The 20,910-nt window shown below is 39.4% G+C and overlaps 1 protein-coding gene across 1 annotated transcript; it reads left to right on the plus strand.

The window, feature by feature from the left end:
• The first annotated feature begins 1,012 nt into the window (after window positions 1-1,012).
• Window positions 1,013-20,327, plus strand: ost4 (oligosaccharyltransferase complex subunit 4 (non-catalytic)). The gene is made up of 3 exons (XM_039748310.1): window positions 1,013-1,133; window positions 12,911-13,046; window positions 20,096-20,327. The coding sequence occupies exon 2, from the start codon at window positions 12,912-12,914 to the stop codon at window positions 13,023-13,025; it is 114 nt and encodes a 37-aa protein (XP_039604244.1). The 5' UTR covers window positions 1,013-1,133; window position 12,911; the 3' UTR covers window positions 13,026-13,046; window positions 20,096-20,327.
• Window positions 20,328-20,910: the final 583 nt, after the last annotated feature.

The raw sequence follows: 20,910 nt of genomic DNA on the forward strand, positions 1-20,910 counted from the left end.
GATTGAATCTTGCCCCCTTGTACACTCTGCATGGAGTCTGAACATTTTCCCATGTTTGCATGGGTTTACCATTGGGTATTCTGGCTTTACTTTCACACCCCAAAGAACTGTGGGTTAGGCTACATGGTAATTTCAAACTGGCCTAGTGTGGTTCAGTATGTGAGTGGGACCTATCTAAGGTTGGTCACTGACACTTGTACCTGATACTGACAAAATAAAGACTGGGGCATGTGACGAGACTTGAACCAAGACCATTGACTATATATTTAAACAGTAACATACTGTATTTGGTTTTCTCAATTGAAAGTTACTAAACACTTTCTTTCTCCAGTTAAAAGATGGGAGCCATGCCTACTAAATGCATTATAAAGCATGTAGTATCTGTCCACAGTTAACAGTAATGGCTCCTATTTTAAACATAACCATCATCCTAATTATAAATGGCATGGAACGTCTTCTCAGTTCCATCCAATGACCATATGTTGGCAACCATAGTTTAATAATTAATTAATGAACAGATATTGTTGGCTTCGATTTATGTTAATCTGTTTCTGTTTTGATTTTCTACGTGTTTCAACAAACCTGTCTTTATTTGTACCAACTGGCTGGATTTACTCAAACTACTTAATAAAGTAAAAAAAAAAAAGACTGATAAATATTCTTAACACGTTTACTTTGGTTTAAAATATATCATAATTAAAGCAAGGGGTCACATATACACATATTTTATATACAAACGTTACTAAGGTACTCGAAATAAACCAGACATTTTCTCTTGATTTTTGGAAAACATACATTACTTTTAACCCTTGTGTGTTGCTGAACTGCTTCCTTTTTAACGTAATTAAAAGAAGCCAAGAGCACATTTGCTATGGAACGCCGTTTGGGTCGTAAAGGCTCGGTTAATCTGAATGATAAAGCACGTGAAATTGCGTTGGTGACTTTTAACGTACAAGTTTTCCGACATTTGTGAGCCAAGCTAACTTCCGTACAACGCGATTCCGGATATGACGTTGAAAAAAAACGCGACGAAAAGAAATTCATTATTCTTCTTTTAAAAGTGACGTGGCTGTAACTACTCGAGTGGCTGTTTGCTGTAGGAAGGTGCGTTTCAGTGACTCTTGTACCGCAAGGTAAGTGGGAAGTAAGAAAATGTGTTTTTTAATTATCAACAGTTTTGTTTTATTTGCTTCGTCCTTGGTTAAAAGGGTGTAGTTCGTGTGACCGTAGTATAGTTTTGTGGCATAGTATATCTGACATATCTACATATTGACTGTTTTTCTGCGACCAAATCACAGTGTGTGTATATATTTCAACGTAAACAAAGTTTGACCATACAATGTTGTTTTCCCACATAGACTACTAGAACTTTATGGGCCATTTGCAGTGCGCTAAGAGCTCGGGGTACTGATCTGGTTTTAGTATGTATTGAAGATAACGAAACTAACTTTCGAGTTTACCGCGGACCAGGACCAAGTTTAAGTGCATATGCAGTGGGTTTCTTGGGAAGAAAGTATTGTACTAAGTTGGACCACCTCGTAGGTATGTTTAGCACAATTAGTACGGTGGGTAATGTTGCAAAATGAGTCCTGCACGGGTCAAACGGACTATTACGGACGTGAAAAATCACTAAGAAATCGCTCAGCCACCGGTTCGAAAAGTGCGCATTGAAGTATTCTGCCAGTTACGTCTACGCGGCGATATAATTACGGTAATATACGAATAACCGCGTACGTGTGTTGCGTGTTTAAAAAAAAAAAAAAAACAGCATTACTTTTTCGCCTGTGTGTCAATGACCCAGGACGCGTACCAGTGTCACCCTTTTGGTTTCCCGTTCAGTTTTGATGAATGTGTTTTTACGTATTGCATTGTTGCATAGTGTGGTGTTACGGGGAGACGCTTAAGATAACGATTCTACTAATGTGTACTTTTTGTCGCTACTACTTTCCGCATAGGGCTTTCAGGGCCTTTCATTTTCATCTAAGTGAGTAACATTTGCAGTAACAACAGTGACACTCGTGTCAATTTAATGTAGCATAATGATTACAAGTTGCAAAAGGATTTATGGACAAATCGTATGCCCGGAACCATTTTTTAATAGATTTTCCCTCTTACTGCCACTTTCTTCTAATGACCACGCTCCCGTCACCATTCCTACTAAATCAACATCTCTTTCCACCTCAGTTGGAATGCTTAGTGAGGAGTCCCCCTCTGACCATCAGTATGGGCTATCCATAACTGATGACCAAGTGAGGAGGCTACACACCGGAAAAAAATACAGGACGAGATGGAGTCAGTACTCCATCTTATAAGGTCTTATGCTGAGCAACTTTGTTCTATCCTCTGTTTACCTGTTCAATCTATTCATGTGGCTGTAAAAAAGGGCAGCTGCTGTAGAAAACATCTTTTAATATTCCTGTTCCAGAGAAGGCAGGATCCAGGATCTACCCACATTAAAAATGAGATATATACTAGCAGTACCCGGCCACGCGTTGCTGTGGCTCAGTCTGGTTAAATGGAAAAGAAAGAAAAGAGAGAGCGCACGTTTCTAATATGTTTAATTTCACAATGCTTGTGGGTATACAATATTTTTTGCTGTTCCATTGTGTATGCAGATATAGAGATTGTCTGGTTTGCCGACTCTAGAACACGCAACATAATTGTCCATGTGAGAAGCAATCCGTGTGTAGATCTAAACCGCACAATTCTAAAGATTGGCCCTGAGCTTTGCTGATGGTAATTGCAAACGCCTATCGAATTGGGAATTGCTCTCTTAAATTAAAAGGGCATATCCGTTGGAATCATAGGAATGCGAGGAATGAGGACATCTTCACCTTTGAAAGGTCCTGTCAAGATTGTTGCTTCTACGACGTTGCTCATTACTTTTTTACTGCAAGCCGCGTGCCGTTGCAAAGCTTTGGCTTGTTAATATTTCGCAACATAATTGGGACGCCGATTTTCAATTGCAGTACATGCGGTGGCATCCCTGGCAGATCGAGTGAATTCAAAAATTCTGTTGGATAATTAACCGCTTCATCTGCTTCCACAACACTGCCGACGGACTTGTGACTGCCTCGCTTTGAATGTTAGACTGAATAATATTGTTAAGTTCGTAGACATCTTTGTTCTTGGCCGCAAGAATAGCTCGTTCACTCAGCCAATCGTGATTCTTATAATTTGGTTTGAATATTGGAAAATACTTTTTCAACCAATTCTTCTTTTGACATTACTAAATTACAGAAGTTATGAGGCAATGAAATTCGTCCTGAGGTTAGATCAACCGGCACCTTTCCTTTCCCAAATTCCAGCAATTGATGTGAGAATATCTCAGCTGATCGATCGTTTTGCAGCTGGACACGCATATTTGTAGTTAATTTTAACGTCTTTACGTGTCGCCACAAAGTAGAGTATTTCAGGCAAGCATTTATTTCGTCCGCTGGTGTCGATCGAGGAATTACAGGTAATGTTTGCTTGAAATCTCCTGGAAGAAATATTAATGGTGTGATGTTTACACGCAAATCTTGCAATGATCGATCAAGAGCCTCGATCGATTTTTTTGTGCGCCATTGTGCATTCATCCCAAACAATAAGTTTGCATTTCTGCAATACTTTTCCCATGCCGGATGCTTTATAAATGTTGCATGTGGGAGTTTCAATGAATTGCATGTTCAATGGCAATTTCAAAGCGGAATGAGCAGTTCGTCCACCTGGTAGCAATGTCGCAGCTATTCCGGACGACGCAAGAGCTAAGGCTATGTCATTTTGGGATCGAATTGCTGCCAGAATCAATCTAATTAGGAACGTTTTACCTGTTCCTCCATTGCGCATCTAAGAAGATTTCTCCAACCCCGTTATCGACAGTTTGCATTATTTGATCATAAATGCCTTTTTGCTCAAGCGTTAGCTTAGGAATATTTGATTGCACATACGACAAAAGATCAACCATGTTGTAATTTTGTTCACGACGCAATTCTACATCGAATGAAGCAGCAGAAGATCGATTCGGTAATGGCATTCCCAATTGATTGAGAAATTTGTTCGCGATTTATCACAAATCTTCAATCATTATCAACGCTTCGTTGTAGATTTCTGCTGTGAAAACCATGTTTATATTTGAATTTTACTTGCGTATTCGACGGAAAATATCTTTAGCCATGTGCGATTTATATTTCTCCCATAACTCTGTTGGAGATGAAGGAGATTAGGCGGTCAATATGATTGCAAACAATGCACGAATTGGATTTGGATGCGAGGTGTTGCACGCGTCATTAATGCATACATCCCAGTGTCGTCGTTCTCCAATAAATTCAGAGCTTATTTAGTATAGCGCGTGTTGCTTTTACGCCCAACAGATGGCGCTGTTTTCAAAAAAGCATGTTTTTACCTGTCACAGGTGTGACATCTGTATAATGGTAGGTATGTAAAAACATGTATGTATTCGAATGAAACGTTGTCAAAATTTCAAAGCAATCCGTAAAGAACTTTCAGAGATTTAAGATTTTGAACAAACGAACGTTTATTTATATATAAATATATATCTCTATATATAATTTTCATTTGGATCTTGATCTTTGTTTGTCCGCGAATGAATTAGAAGAAGCACTAGATGGCAGTAGAGAGTCAGCTAAAACATAGGCATTGCATTAAGAATCTCCTCCAATCTTATACTACTGAAGACTGTAGTACGCCAGTCACACCTCAAAACACAGACATTCAAACTAAACAAATTGTTGTGCTTTAAATTAACTAAAGAGATCTTCATTTAGATCTTGATCTTTGTCCACAAATTCCACGCATGCGTAGACCACCTTCCAGTTTAGTACGTTGTTGTTACTCATGGATGTCAACAATGTGCCGGAATAACAAAAGGGGTGGTGGACAGTGTTACGCTGGTTAGCTCCTGAGGCCTGGTTAGAGAATGAGATTGCCAAAGATAAAAGGTACGTGCCTACGTAACATATGAATGAATGAAAGAAAGACAGTGGGTAAAATGAATGACAACGTAACAGCACGTTCCAGAAATTATTATTGTTACGTTGTAGCCGGCGAGTGCTGCGTGTCTCACAGTTGTACCGTGGCTTGCTTACATGTCAGTGAAGTGATCCCTATTTATGCTTTAAAGAGCCTGGATACCTATGTGTCCCCTTTTATAACCATTGCTCCGTGTATATTGCCTTACTCTTTGGATTGCCACAAAGCAACCTGCGAGGTTGGAGAAAGGTTGAGAAGACATCGTGAGAGGAAACGATAGCATCGTGAAAACAAAACGGACTGTGAATGGACAGAAGCAGAAATGCTCCTACACCACCACATAATTACGATTCGGACAGTGATTCCGAGTAGGCCGTTCCTATCGAATCAATATCCAAGGGTTTTCTTTTGTAATTTTGTTTCCCTTATAAAAAATCATAATGCTGTGCGACGAAGGGCCCAGTTCACGACTGGCAGTCGCGTTTAAACAGGGAGCCCTTCACAGACAACTTTAGCACGCTCAACATATACTGCTCAAAAAAATTAAAGGAACACTTTTTAATCAGAGTATAGCATAAAGTCAATGAAACTTATGGGATATTAATCTGGTCAGTTAAGTAGCAGAGGGGGTTGTTAATCAGTTTCAGCTGCTGTGGTGTTAATGAAATTAACAACAGATGCACTAGAGGGGCAACAATGAGATGACCCCCAAAACAGGAATGGTTTAACAGGTGGAGGCCACTGACATTTTTCCCTCCTCATCTTTTCTGACTGTTTCTTCACTAGTTTTGCATTTGGCTACAGTCCGTGTCACTACTGGTAGCATGAGGCGATACCTGGACCCTACAGAGGTTGTACAGGTAGTCCAACTTCTCCAGGATGGCACATCAATACGTGTCATTGCCAGAAGGTTTGCTGTGTCTCCCTGCACAGTCTCAAGGGCATGGAGGAGATTCTAGGAGACAAGCAGTTACTCTAGGAGAGCTGGAGAGGGCCATAGAAGGTCCATAATCCATCAGCAGGACCAGTATCTGCTCCTTTGGGCAAGAAGGAACAGGGTGAGCACTGCCAGAGCCCTACAAAATGACCTCCAGCAGGCCATTGGTGTGAATGTCTCTGACCAAACAACCAGAAAGACTTCATGAGGGTGACCCAAGGGCCCCATGTCCTCTAATGGGCCCTGAGCTCACTGCCCAGCAGCATGCAGCTTGATTGGCATTTGCCATAGAATACCAGAATTGGCAGATGCACCACTGGTGCCCTGTGCTTTTTACAGATGAGAGCAGGTTCATCCTGAGCACATGACAGAAGTGAAAGGGTCTGGAGAAGCCATGGAGAACATTATGCTGCCTGTAACATCATTCGGCATTAGCAGTTTGGTGGTGGGTTAATGATTGTCTGGGGAGGCATATCCATGGATGGTCACACAGACCGCTACAGGCTTGACAAAGGCACCTTGGCTGCCATTAGGTATCAGGATGAAATTCTTGGACCCATTGTCAGACCCTATGCTGGTACAGTGGCTCCTGGTGCACGACAATTCCTGGCCTCATGTGGTGAGAGTATCCAGGCAGTTCCTGGAGGATGAAGGAATTGATACCATTGACTGGCCACCACACTTTCCTGACCTAAATCCAATAGGACACCTCTGGGACATTGTTTTGGTCCATCCAATGCCACCAGGTTGCACCTCAGACTGTCCAGGAGCTCAGTGATGCCCTGGTCCAGATCTGGGAGGAGATCCCCCACAACACCATCTGTCATCTCATTAGAAGCATGCACCGATGTTGTCAGGCATGTATACAAGAACACAGGGGCCATACAAAGTGCTGCGTACAATTTTGAGTTGCTGCAATTAAATTTTGGCAAAATGGACTAGCCTGCCACATAATTTTTTCACTCTGATTTTTGGGGCGTCTTTGAATTCAGGGCTCTGTAGGTTGATCATTTTCATTTCCATCAAACGATGTGGCATCCTTTCGTTCCTAACACATTACCCAGTCTATATCAGTATAGATATCCAGGAGGATTTCTTTTTCCCATTGAGATCTGATGTGTTTTCAAAGTGTTCCTTTAATTCTTTTGAGCAGTTTAGTTGGGCGCACATGGCTAGTAATATATATGAGCATAAGAGGTGGTTAGTAACGAGTTACATTTGCTTAAGTAACCTTTTTTTTTTTTTTTTAAATTGTATTTATGCTGCAGTAAAACAACTCAGATACTTTTACTTGAGTACATTTGTGAAGTAGAAATGCTACTCTTACTCCGCTAAATTGGGCAACACTTGAATCATTACTTTTTTTTCCCCATTGGATAAAGTCTGACAGACAATTTTCAATTGCTGTTCCTAGGAGTAATTGTGGGATGCTTGATAGATGCGGACTTGGGTCATGTCCCTTGCAAAACATTTTTTGACAATTCTATGCTTATGGGATAAGTGGAAGAGAGAGTATAAGAGTCAGGTGTAGAAGTTTGTTTCTTCATGTCGATAGAATTGTCTACAACTTTTATCAAGAAAACCACACCTGGGGCCTCATGTATAAACGGTGCGTACGCACAGAAATGTTGCGTAAGAACTTTTCCACGCTCAAATCGCGATGTATAAAACCTACACTTGGCGTAAAGCCAGTAATTAACTCGTAACAATATAATGGTTCAGGGAACACCCATAGTATTCCAAATACCATACCATACTCTCACTGCACCTTCTTCTTCTTCTTCTTCTTCTTTCAGCTCCTCCCGTTAGGAGTTGCCACAGCGGATCATCTTTTTCCATATTACTCTCACTGCACGACTCGGAGTATTTATATCACTGTATCTGAGTGTGAATCACAGCAGCAGCTGATCGGAAAGAGAATTATCGGTATACAGCATCAGGCACATGCTACCTCAGCCACGGCAAACGTTTTAAAGCCTTTCCTGTACGGACCTCGCGGTTCAGAAATAGTTTCATCCCAAGAACTTTAAATGCACTCAATCAATTGCTCCTTGTAGAACGGTTTGTACTTAAAAGTACAATCACCCCACTGTAAACTTGCACTACAGTTATAATATCTCACAACCTGAGCCACTTTATAAAGCGCGTATTTACATATGATGACGATATCATTTTTAAGGTGAAATGCAGCAAAATATGTTTGTTAAATTATACACATAAAACTTTAACTTCATTTAAATAATCTATATTCTTCACTGGGAGTGTCATGAAGGATAGAATAATTAAACATGTACTACGAAGATATTTCAATGTTCTTTAAACGTTTTGAAGAATCGGCACAAAGCTTACAGATGGCTTAATGTCTATTACAGAGCTGATTGTATGGAGATCGGTTACTTGGGGAAAGAAAAGCACTGACTGCAGTGACGGCTACGCCAGTATATATTGAATATATATATATATATATACACAGTGGGCTTACAACTCTTCTTTTCACGGCAACTTTGACATGTGACTTCTTTTTTATTTCCGGCACTGTGCGATTTTTGTGAATGTGAGCTTTCAAGTTTCTCCAACACGCTATGTCACTCGATCAACTTCCTTTTCTTGTTTATACCACGGTTTATTTGAACAAATAGTATGTTTTTCCTTTGCCTCCACTTGGTATTCGCTGAAATTCTTATATTTTCCCCGTGCTTTTCCCATTGTCTTTTCACAGAAGGCTGCTCTTAAGGGCGATTTATATTGATTGGCATATTCAAATAGGCGTAATTCTGGGAGGATTTGGGGTGTTACATAATGCGCGTGCACGAGCGTTAGTTTTCACGCTGATCGGGATTTATGTAACGGAAGAACGTGGAAGTTGGAGTACGCACAGATTCCTGCATCTGGATTTTTCTGTGTGTAAGCGCATTTCGGCTTTTGTGCTTACGCCATGTTATAGTGCGAGTTCTACGCACGGCGTTATACATGAGGCCCCTGGTCACTATTTAAGGAGTGGATATGGGGATGGGCCATTATTGCAGGTACTTGGATGTCCATGTCAATGACCGTTTGAACTGGTCTCGTCACACAGTGGCATGTACTGTAAGTATTCAGTCCCCTTGAAAGTTATAATTTTCTATGTGACAAAAGATTTGTATACTTGTATCCATTCAGTATTTTAATGTGAACTCTTAGGCTGTAACAATAAATTTCCAAAGGTAAAAAAATATTTTGTAGAACCTCTGTGATTTGGAAGCTACTGGTTTACATAAATGACAAAGTAATCACAAAAAACACAAATGTGGCAGTCATAATTTAATAATTATATTTCTCTTAATATAAAAAGAACCCTATGTAAGAGCCATAGTCTTTGTTGGGTAATCACCGCAAAATGAAGACAAAGGAGTATTATTGCAGCAGAATTTGTTCTAGTCTGAGAAGATTCATCTTTCAACATGACAATGACCCTAAGCATAAGGCCAAAGCCACATTCAAATGGCCCAAAAACCGAAAGGTGAATGTTTTGGAATCTCCAGTTAAAGCCTTGATCTTAACCCAATTAAGATGCTGTGGCAGTATTTGAAAACTGTTGTCCAGAGGCACCATTTATAGGATCTCTATAAATTCTGCCAAGAAGAATGGGAAAAAATCCCTCCTGAACAATGTGCAAAACAGGGAAGTACTTGTTCAAAAAGAATTAAGGTTATTGCAGCCAAACATTTCTTGACAAAGTATTAATATATAAGGCTTAAATACATATGCAAACACTAACTTGAGTTTTTCTTCTTCAGTTAAATATCTACAAAAAATGGTTTGTTTTAACTTTGGAAATGCATTGTTACAGCATAAGAGTTCACATTAAAAGTACTGAATGGATAAATGTGTACAGAGTTTTTTGTCATGCAGAAACTTTTGATGATTTTCAAGAGGACTGAATACTTTTGCACGCCGCACTATATAAGAAATAAGCAAGCTCCTTTTTCCTAGAAGGTTATGTTTCTTTAATGTGGGTAGTCACTTCTTACACATTTTAGAACTTTGTGGTGGCCAGTGTGAGTTTATTTATTTATTTTCCTTCTATGGTATGGTGTGATGTTACAGGCCCAGCACTTTAAGAAAGGCTCACTAGATCAACAAGCTAATTAAAAGGGTAGACTAAGTTAAGGGGATACACTCGGAAACCCCAGCAGACTATTATGAACAAAGCTGCACCATAGTCCTTTTTTTGCCTTGTTGAGTGATTTAAATTACAGTATACAGTATTGTAAATTGTATACGCAAGCCAAATTGTAGTTGTAGGTGAAATACTTGATCATCCTCTTCTTTTGGCTGCTCCCATTAGGGGTTACCACAGCAGAACATCCATCCATCCATTATCCAACCCGCTATATCTTAACTACAGGGTCATGGGGGGTCTGCTGGAGCCAATAGGGCACAAGGCAGGAAACAAACCCCGGGCAGGGTGCCAGCCCACCACAGACAGCGGAACATCCTTTTCCATATTTTCCTGTCCTTTACATCTTGCTCTGTCACACCCACCACCTGCTTGTTCTCTCTCACCACATCCATAAACCTCCTCTTAGGTCGTCCTCTTTTCCTCTTTCGTGGCATCTCTATCTTTAACATCTTTTTCCCAATATCCCCAGCATCTCTCCTATGCACATGTCCAAACCAGTGCCTCTCTGACTTTGTCTTCCAACCATCCAACCTAAGCAGACCCTCTAATGTACTAATTTAATTTCTAATCCTGTCCTTGTCACAGCTAGTGCAAATCTTAACATCTTTATCCCTGCTACCTTCAGCTCTGCCTCCTTCTTTCTGGTCAGTGCCATGATATCACTAACAGGTGGATCCCGGTCCGGGCCCGGACCCAGAAGCTGTCTTATATGGACCCAAGCCAAAACAGAAGGTTATGGGGTGCTTCTATTTTATCCGGCACAGCTTTTGTAGTCTTTACGGTAATGTTTTAATGGATGAGGAAATGCACAGACCAATTGTATGCGCGTTAAGCCATTTCACGTGATACCTCTCAGCGAATCAAGTCAGTGGATTCTAGATGGTGAACATTGCTTTAATTTACTACGCAGACAGATGAGAGTTAGAGGCAAGGAAGAGAGACAGTAGAAAGAAAAAGAAAGATAGCGATACATGTAGAAAAAACAAAGGGAAAAATAAGCCGAAGAAAGTGAGAGATACAGATGACTGCGCTCTTATTTTGAAATGCAGCCCTACTTTAATTTAGTAAATTTAAGAACATTATATACTGTGACGGAACATTATACATATCTGCAGTCATACATACATGTTCAGTGCTGTGTTGCATGACAATTAAATATTGTCAACGTTTTTCAATTGTACTGAACTCATTTGATTTGAAAGTCTGGTATTGATTACATGCAGATGCTGATACAACTACTAGGCTACTTAAATATATATGATACTAAATAGATTGTCTTTCTAATTGTCTAATTCTTTAGATTTTAGTGAATACCCCTGCTATAGACCTTCCCTTTCACTCTTGCTAATAACCATCTGTCACAAACTACTCCTGACACTCTTCTCCACCCATTCCACCCTGACTGCACTCTTTTTCACCTCTCTTCCACAATCCCCATTACTCTGTACTGTTGATCCCAAGTGTTTAAACTCATTCACCTTCGCCAACTCCACTCCTTGCATCCTCACCATTCCACTCACCTCCCTCTCATTTAAACAAATGTATTCTGTCTTGTTCATACTGACCTTCATTCCTGTCCTCTCCAGAGCATATCTCCACCTCTCCAGGGTCTCCTCAACCTGCTCCCCACTATCGCTACAGATCACAATGTCATCAGCAAACATCATAGTCCACAGACACTCCTGTCTAATCTCATCTGTCAAGCCTGTCCATCACCATTGCAAATCAGAAAGGGCTCCGAGCCGATCCCTGATGTAATCCCACCTCCACCTTGAATGCATCTGTCACTCCTACCGCAGACCTCACCACTGTCACGGTTCCCTCCTATATATCCTGTACAACTCTTACATACTTCTCTGCCACTCCCGACTTCCTCATACAATATCACAACTCCTCTCAAGGAACTCTGTCATATGCTTTCTCCAGGTGCACAAATGCACAATGTAACTCCTTTTGGCCTTCTCAATACTTCTGCTATCAGCACCCTCAGAGGAAACATCACATCTGTGGTGTTTTTTCTTGGCATGTAGGTGAAACACTTGATAAAACCATTAAGGATTTTGGACACGAGTTTTACTAAATGCCGTAGTCTATGCTGTAGCAGGGTAATTGGCATTTCCAGTAACATTAACAAAAGCTAGGCTTGGATCATTTGTTATACATTGCATATGATCATTTACAAAAGGATGAAACAAGAAAAGAAGTCTACGTTATGTTTTAATATTTCCTTTAACTGTGGTCATTTCCATATTTTTATCTTTTTAAATACATTAATTTTGTCTGTGGAAAATGTTGGTGCTATAACATCCAGTCAGCCAGTGATTATGTTTTGCCAATGTGTATGAACAACTCTGCGTGTAGAAAGTCATTTGCCTCTTTCTAAAAATAAAGGGAAGGTATGTGGAATATGGCAAGTAAGAGCTTCCCAGTGAAAATTTTCCTCACTTTTTAGTAGTTCCAGTGAGTAACCACTTTGAAATAATGCACAGAATTATATAGCACCGGGCTGGCCCTTCTTTTTGGGAAATGTTTTTTGGTGGTTTTTGTATTTGAAGGGCTAAGATACTGGTAAGTGTGAAAAAGTAGCATTGCTTGTGTAACTTTAGAAACTTGCAATATAAGTTGAATACTGCTTTAGGCATTGCAGTCTGTTGGGATTTAATGGTTTTCATATTTAAGAGTTAATCATTTTGGAAGCTAGATGGAAGCATTTGTCAGATCACCTAAGTGGATTTGGTTTATCAAGTGTTGTGTGATGCATGAATAGCAAAATCCGCTGCTGAATTAAGCACTTGGAGTCTTCATGCTCATAGAAGAAATCCCTTGTTTTTGTGTTGCAGCATGGTGACAGATGTGCAGCTGGCAATATTTGCAAACATGTTGGGAGTTTCCCTATTCCTTCTGGTAGTCCTGTACCATTATGTGGCTGTCAACAACCCCAAGAAAGTTGAATGAACATGTCGAGGAGCATAGAAGGTAAGACTTGGCTGATTGAATTTTTAGTACGTGACCTTGGTTTTGGGTTGAATTCAGCAAATAAATATACCTGAACAGATATAAAGAAATAAGATTTCCATTCCATTTTGTATTGTATTGACCCCCTACTTTGTATTGTATTGACCCCCTACTTTTGACACCTACTGCACGCCCAACCTACCTGGAAAGGGGTCTCTCTTTGAACTGCCTTTCCCGAGGTTTCTTCCATTTTTCCCTACAAGGTTTTTTTTGGGAGTTTTTCCTTGTCTTCTCAGAGAGTCAAGGCTGGGGGGCTGTCAAAAGGCAGGGCCTGTTAAAGCCCATTGCGGCACTTCCTGTGTGATTTTGGGCTATACAAAAATAAACTGTATTGTATTGTATTGTATTGTATTCCCCATATAATTCTGTAATTGCCCTAGTAAAGAAGATGCATGGTGTCATTGTTTACAGTTTGAGTGTTATCCGGGATACTTTTTAGATAAACCTAATTGAAATAGTTGCATGTGCTGTATAGTTTTTAACTGATTTATCCAATGCTTTTCTCAAATTTTAAGTAGCTGATCTACCTCTATTATGATAGTCTATTTAAAAGGTCCCATTCCCAGTGTTGCCTTTGAACATCTTTAAGAAAAATTGGAGTTTTTAAATGCTGCCTATTTTTTTTCCACAAATATCTAGATCTTACAGTTTCAGCTATAGGATCTGTTGTGAGAAATCAGAGGAAAGTTACTCAGTTCAGTTTGATATGCCCAATGAATGAATAATCTTAATCAGCATGTTATATTGCTGCATTTTACAGATTACTTTCTACACATCACTTCTATTGTCTGTCTTTTCATAACCATGAATGACTAGCATATTTTTTCATTAGTAAGATGGACAGGCTTCTGTTGCCTGTTGCAATGCATTTTCTGTCTTTTTTTTTTTTTTTCTTTCTTTTCCCCCTTTCCCCACTGCTCCGCTTTTGAATCTACAGTTGTACTAAGGTCAGGTCAGGTTGGGGAGCATGCACTGGTACATTTTGTTGCCACACCCACCACACAACAAAACAGTTCAGGATCCTGGTTGGCAGCCTTCTTCCAGGCAGACATGGGGTCCATTCCCACCCTCCGAAAATGACCCTGTATTTGCCACAGCCAGGTGTTACTTGGGCAATCCTTTGGCCTGGTCCAGCGACTTGGGTCCTGAACAATGAGGATCCGGCAAGCTGGATTACCCTCTGGGAATCACGCCATATGTCTGTAGTGCTGTAATTGATGCTCCCTCACAATGCAGGTAATGTGTCTCGTTTGGGATTCCATGAGTAAACGCTCATTCAACACAAAGTCAATCCAGCGGTACCGAAGGATTCTCCAAAGAGACAGTACTGAAGGAATCCAGTCTTCGTTTCGGGTCACTGGATAGCGTCAATGTCTCGCAACAATATAGCAAGACAAGAAGCACCAGTACTCTAAAGACTTGAACTTTCGTCTTTTTGCATAGATATTGGGAGTGCCACACACCCCTTTCCAGTGACATCATAACTCACCATGCTCCCAGTCCACCTACTAAATAAGAAGAGTCTATAGAGACAGGAATGTCACTGCCGAGTTAAGTCAACCTCTTTACAAGTTGACACTGTCTCTGTAGACAGACACACTGCTGATGGCTGTGCTTAAAAGGTCATTAAGGGCCTCGATCTTGATTTTTATCCAGGACACTCACAAGCCCAGATACCCAGTCTCTTTAGAGCCATGATCAGAACCTCCATTGACTCGGAGAAGATCACAGCAGTGTTGGCAGTTGTACTAAGAACACATTAAATACTTCTCCAGCACCATAAATGTATCATTCTAAATCTGTACCAATTCATTCTTGAAACTAGAATCCCAGTTACCCCTGCTCTGTGATAGAAAAGTGTTAAGCATCCCTCATACCACACAAAACATGGTTTCCTTTGTCATTATTGACAGTGGAAAATAACTAATTTCTGATTTTTTTTTTTTTTTTTGCCTTTAATTATACAGCTTTAAAATGGCAATTTAAAGATCATTTTTAGTGTCTGTAGTGTTTATTTAGCTACCTCTGCTAACACATGGTTACAAATGCAGTCTAAGTTGGCTGCTGACTTGACACAGATTAATTGAAATATGTCATTTTCTACCCTGTTTAATCCAGACCAAGATTGTGGAGGCCAGGGGCTTTAGGTATCCCACCTAGTATAGGGTGCAAAGCAGGAACAAACCATGGACAGATCACCAGCCCATCTCAGGGTGAACACACGCAGTAGGACCAATTTAATGTTGCCAGTTCACCTAACCTGGGCAGACATAAGGAGAAGGAGAACATGCAAACTCCCAAGTCTCCTTACTAGAAGGCAGCAGCGCTACCACTGTGCCTCGATTGCTTGAAACAATGAATAATTTAAAACTTATTCAGATCACTTACACAGTATTATACTTTTTGCTGTTACTCTCATTTTCCCTTTGTTATCCATTGACCGACTACTCCCATATTTAGTAACAAACTGCATCTCATTCTGCAGAGCAACAAGCTCTGCCCAGCACTTCTGCCATATGTATTTCTTGTGCTTTGCTTTAAAATTGTTCTCTGTGTGGTTTAATATAAAGAGTTTGACTTTTTATCAGGGAACTATGTTTACACAATGTTTGCTGTGACAAAAACATCCACTATTAATAATGTTGAGGAAATAACTAAAGACTGTTAGTATGCAATATTAAATACAATCAGTTGTGAAATGTGTACAGGTGCCTAGTGCTTTATATAAATGAGAGATGGACATTCACATTTCTTGTGACCTCTAGGAACAGTCACAAACTTTTTTCTTTTTTTTTTTTTGCATATTCTTGGTCAGTTTTAGAAATCAGTTTTGATGCCCTTCTAGTTTGTAGTTTTATTTTTATGTGATACACAAGAATGCAGTCCCCTCAGAAGTGCAGCTAATTCATTGGTTCCAAACCTTGTCAGTAGGCTTTGCGACCTAGGAACCAAATTACCCAAAATATTCTATAACATTTTAGTAATTATTTACCACTCTGATGCTGGCTTTTTTTTTTTTTTTTTTTTGTGTGTGATCATAAAATACAGTAGGTCATTATGATAGCAATTGACAAGAACAAATCATAATTAATTGCAGAATTATAGTATTTGAGGGTTCCTCTAGGGTGCTGCTTTCTCTTGCACTATTTGACTCAAAAATTAATCGGCACATCATCATCTCATAACAGGCTTAAGTTTCGAGCTTGGTATTTTTTTCATCCAACCATTTTAGCTCTAGACCAGGCCTATTCAAATGGCTGCCAGTGGGACATATGCGGCCCAGAAGCAACCTCCGATTGGCACAGCCCGTGGTTCTGCCAAGGCTCCAGACTGCATCTAAAATGGCCACAAATGCAACTAAAAAGTAGGCTTTGGCAATTTTCATTCGCAACTGGCAAACTAAGCAGAAATTATATCTTTGAAACTTTAAACTATTAATTTTTTTTTTTTTTATTGCTGAGCCTGTGTGCTGTTAATATACGTGTTGTATGTGTTGGTACAGGCTCCCCTTGCATATCCTTAAGCCATATAAAGGCTAGTTTATATCCCACACTGGGTGTGAATGAGTCGTGGCGAAAATTACGTCAGACTTGGAGACTCATGTAGGAAAATATTTCTAAGAAAGGTTGGTTACGCTTGTGCTAGAATAATGAATGATGGGTTGGATATGATGCAACCGGCCATCAAAACAAAAGGTAGGCAAGCAAAACATTTGAAATTTATCTGCCCATCATATAGGTCCCCTGTTATGAATATATCCGTGCCCCGTGAAATTTAGTTGTCCCGATTTGCCGCAGCACAAGATGTGATTTTTCACTGATCTCCTTGTGTTCACACATCTTTGCATGCCATTTCTCTTTTGCTTTAATGCATACTCTATGCAAAATGCTGGCCTGCCTGTCAGTGAACATGTATGAGCAGTCGGCTGCCCTCTGTTTCGTCACGCACAGCGATGTGATGAAGTCTGCGTTTTAACGTTGTGGGTGTATTACAGTTGTTTTACCGGGCTGCTCTGGGATTGACGGCAGACAAACTTTAAAATGGTATCATATTTTCCACTTTCATGCCATACATGGTGCCTTTCTGTTAAACATTTCCTCAGGTAGATTCTCACAATTTCAACAGGAAAGGCTTTGTTGTGGAACTGAACTTTAACCTCTGTCATACGAGTGATTAAAACTATGTGAATGAAATGGTTTAAGTTCTGTGGGGGGAAAATATCCTTGCCTGTGATAATCACCCCTTTAAATTGTGTTAGGATCTCGAATTTGAAAAGAGAAACAAATGTAATTGCTAATACTGTACACTTTTAGATTTTATGCACTTTGAGATGTGTCTGGGTCAGATGTGAGCAAAATGTTGTTTTATTTCAAAAGTGGGGAAAAAAATATTCCCTCTACCTCAGATTCTACTCAAGTTTTTTTTTTTTTTTTAATACATTTCTGACGTGCCTGTGTCAGGTGTGAGCAAATGTAAAAGTGAAGCAACAAATAAACATGTTTTTAAATCCATTAATTTGTCATTACCTGTGGCTTACCGGCTGATGAAAATTTGGGCAAGCTAAATTTCTTGGTTTGAAAATCTGGCCCAACTGAAATTGTAAGAGAATAGTCCTGCTCTAGACAATCCTCAAGAAACTGACACACAGACACATCATCGAGATATCAAGATTTTTGGTATCTGGTACCCTAAAACATTGAGATCCAGAGATCAAACTTTTTGATGAATCTAAAGCTTTCACTCCTCTACCAAAAGATTGGTTATGGTGGGGGAGTGCGCAAAGCAAAAATAAGCTTTTAATTCGATCCATAAAATTTAAATATAAATTAAGAAATTAACCTTTAGAAATCTCAAAGTTTTAAGCTTTGACACTCGAGTGACAATCTGGGGTTTGGGGTAAAGGAGTGTGATATTGGCAGAAAACATGTTTGTAAAGGTCTTATTGATCTAGCTTAGTCTTGTTAATAGAATATTTGTAGCTTAACTAATGAGATTGATGGAAACAGTTAAGGAAAACCGGTCACATTTATTTACTTAAAACTGAAGTAAAATAATACAAACAATAAAATCACTATTTCAAAGTGCTCTACAGGATTTACACAAGAAAATTGCACTAGGAGCAACAAAACAATTATAAAGGAGAGCATTTTAAACACTTTAATGTAAACAAGATATGAATCCAAAGGAAATAAAATACTTATCATAATTGAACTACAGGTCATGAACATTGCAGTCTGGATAAACAAACTGCTGTGCTGTAAGGTGAATTATGCAGCATACGTGCAAAAACAAAAATCTTACATACTGTAGTGTAAAAAATCTAAACTTCTGTTATACTGCAAAGGATAAAAAAAACTAGTTTTTGTAAACAAGTTTTGTCATATAATGCACAGAGACAACATTTTCAAACAAATTACTAACTTCATGTTCTGTTCAATATTGCACACAGATAGAAAATAAACAATTGTTAGATTATAGGAAACTGAGGAAACCTAAAGTTGTGTGACAGAAACATCAGTCTGTCCACAGTGTCTGGCTTCAGAACAGTTTGGTTGCATGCCCTCCAGAGGGCTCCTTGAGGCTGTGATACACAGGTGTTTTTTTGTAGAATGATGCCACTAAAGTTTTGCGAGTGTGTGTGATTTAGATCTGTCGTGGATAGATGACTCCTGTTTGGTCACTCATTTTTAGGCAGCTACGGTAGCTTATTTTGCCCATGCACAGCAATCTATCCTCTTAGGTTACAAGATACAGTGAATGTGTGGATTCTCAAAGCGTATTTTGGATTGTTTTTTGCAAAATAAGTGACATACTCAAATTTCAGCTAACACATCGTTTAAAAAACAATTAAGATATTATTGTAGACAATACCCATCACGAACATCTACCACATTTCGGTATCCCACGAGGCATCCGGTGTCATGAGGAAATGACACACAGTTTAAGGGGATTGGAGATTCCCATGAAGTAATGGGTGATGTAACACCACTAAGAAATGCCAGAGAGTCAACAAGCTCTGCATTGCAGTTCAAAAACAGATACACCACACAGTGAAATTGCTGGGCAAGTGCCTGGGCTGCTAGCAAGAGAAATGGGTGGAGTGTGAATGGCAGGTGTTGTATCCAGTTCAGTCCCCCTTGTCTGTGGCAAAGGGGGGGGGCTAGGGGGCCACCCAGGCACGGCATGGCACCCCAGGTATGGGAACCCTGCTCTATAGCATTGTCAAAATATTCCAGTGAGCTGTTAATTGTTGGTAATATTAATGGCATCATGACTGAAAGATTTGAGAGAATGGGTATTAAGGTATTAATGTTTATATTTAAAAATAAAAGAGAAAAATGTGCAGGCATACAATTGGAACTGTTGTCTCTAATGAGAAACCCCCTTGGACTGACAGATTGTGATCCATCATTGTGCAGTTATAGATATTGTAGTTGCCCTGTTTAAAGTAGGGTTTAATATACAATAAAAATCTCCTGCTGTTATAAGCTTGTTAGAGCTCATGTTGGGAATTAAGAGAAATTGGGCCATAACTTGGTATTATCCATATTTGGTTGCTTTTTGATTAGTTCTGTTCAACTTTTCTGCCTCCATGGTCAAGTTCCTGTCATGGTCTGATTAACAACTTGGGAACTACAAAAGGGACAATTTTGTACATCAGAATTTCTTGCTGTAGCCCATGTAAGATTTTACTCACCCTGATGACTCCTTAATATGCTGCTTGGATCTATACAGCTATAGTGACTATTTTAATTCTTTTGTTATAATTCAGGAAACGTTATCAAATAATGAGAATATTAAATGATGTAGTGTTTGATGCCACTTATATTTAACTGGTGCCGAATTCCTGTTTTAAAGTCTGTGTTTTTGGCATTTTATCCAATAGTTTGCTTGTTAGTTTGGGCACATGTTGAAGTGTTGACCTTTTTACAAACTGTATACATTACAAAGTAATGCATTGAATCTAAACAAAAAGTTGATCTCAACAGTCTCCTCTCTTTCTCTTACAGGATGGAAATCACAATCAAGAATTTCCGCAGATGGAACAGATTTCAAATTATGGACACTAGATTTCTTTAGTATTTTGTTTCTGTTAATTGTTGAAATGCTCAGTTGTTTCTAATTTTTTTTTTTTATTGTGCACCGTGATTATATCATGGTGTAAAATTTGCCATTGTAGGTATTGTGTGAATAACCACATTTTTGAATGAATACATGACAAAATGGATAACTTAATTTGAATCTGGTTTTGCTGTATGATTTATTAAGATATGTTGTCCTTCAATTAAGGACTTTTTGTTTAAGAAGTGAGAATTTCATCACAATTCTCACACTTGCAAAACAGTACATCTTCTTACTTAAAGCTGTAGCCATGGTCATTTAGGCTTAAGGGGAATGCCATTCTTAGTACAGTTCAAGATCGGGAGGGGGGGTTGGGAGTAGATTTTCTTAGAAGTTGGCGCAAAGCAGCAACCAGCTATGTTATGGTACAAGGACCCGTCATCCACGGCCACATCGGGATAATTTGAAATGGCTAATTGGTCTAACAGATGGTTTGGCGAATGCATATTGGTTCCCGTGATTGTATGCGGGGACGAGTTGATTTCTGCACTACACTCCGTGCTGCTGGGACAGCCTACAGTTCTCTATGATACTGAATTGCATTAAACGGCATCGAGAATGTTTTACATGTCAAGTCTTTTAGTACTTAAGAGGTAAAGTGATTGGGGGGTGGAGGGGTTTAGGGACAACACTTCCAGGTCTTTTGTCATTACATTAAAGAATTATACAAGAAGTCAAACTCCCTTCCATTAAAATAGAAATA

The sequence above is a fragment of the Polypterus senegalus genome, chromosome 3, assembly GCF_016835505.1.
Source record: "Polypterus senegalus isolate Bchr_013 chromosome 3, ASM1683550v1, whole genome shotgun sequence".
NCBI classification, from domain to species: domain Eukaryota; kingdom Metazoa; phylum Chordata; class Cladistia; order Polypteriformes; family Polypteridae; genus Polypterus; species Polypterus senegalus.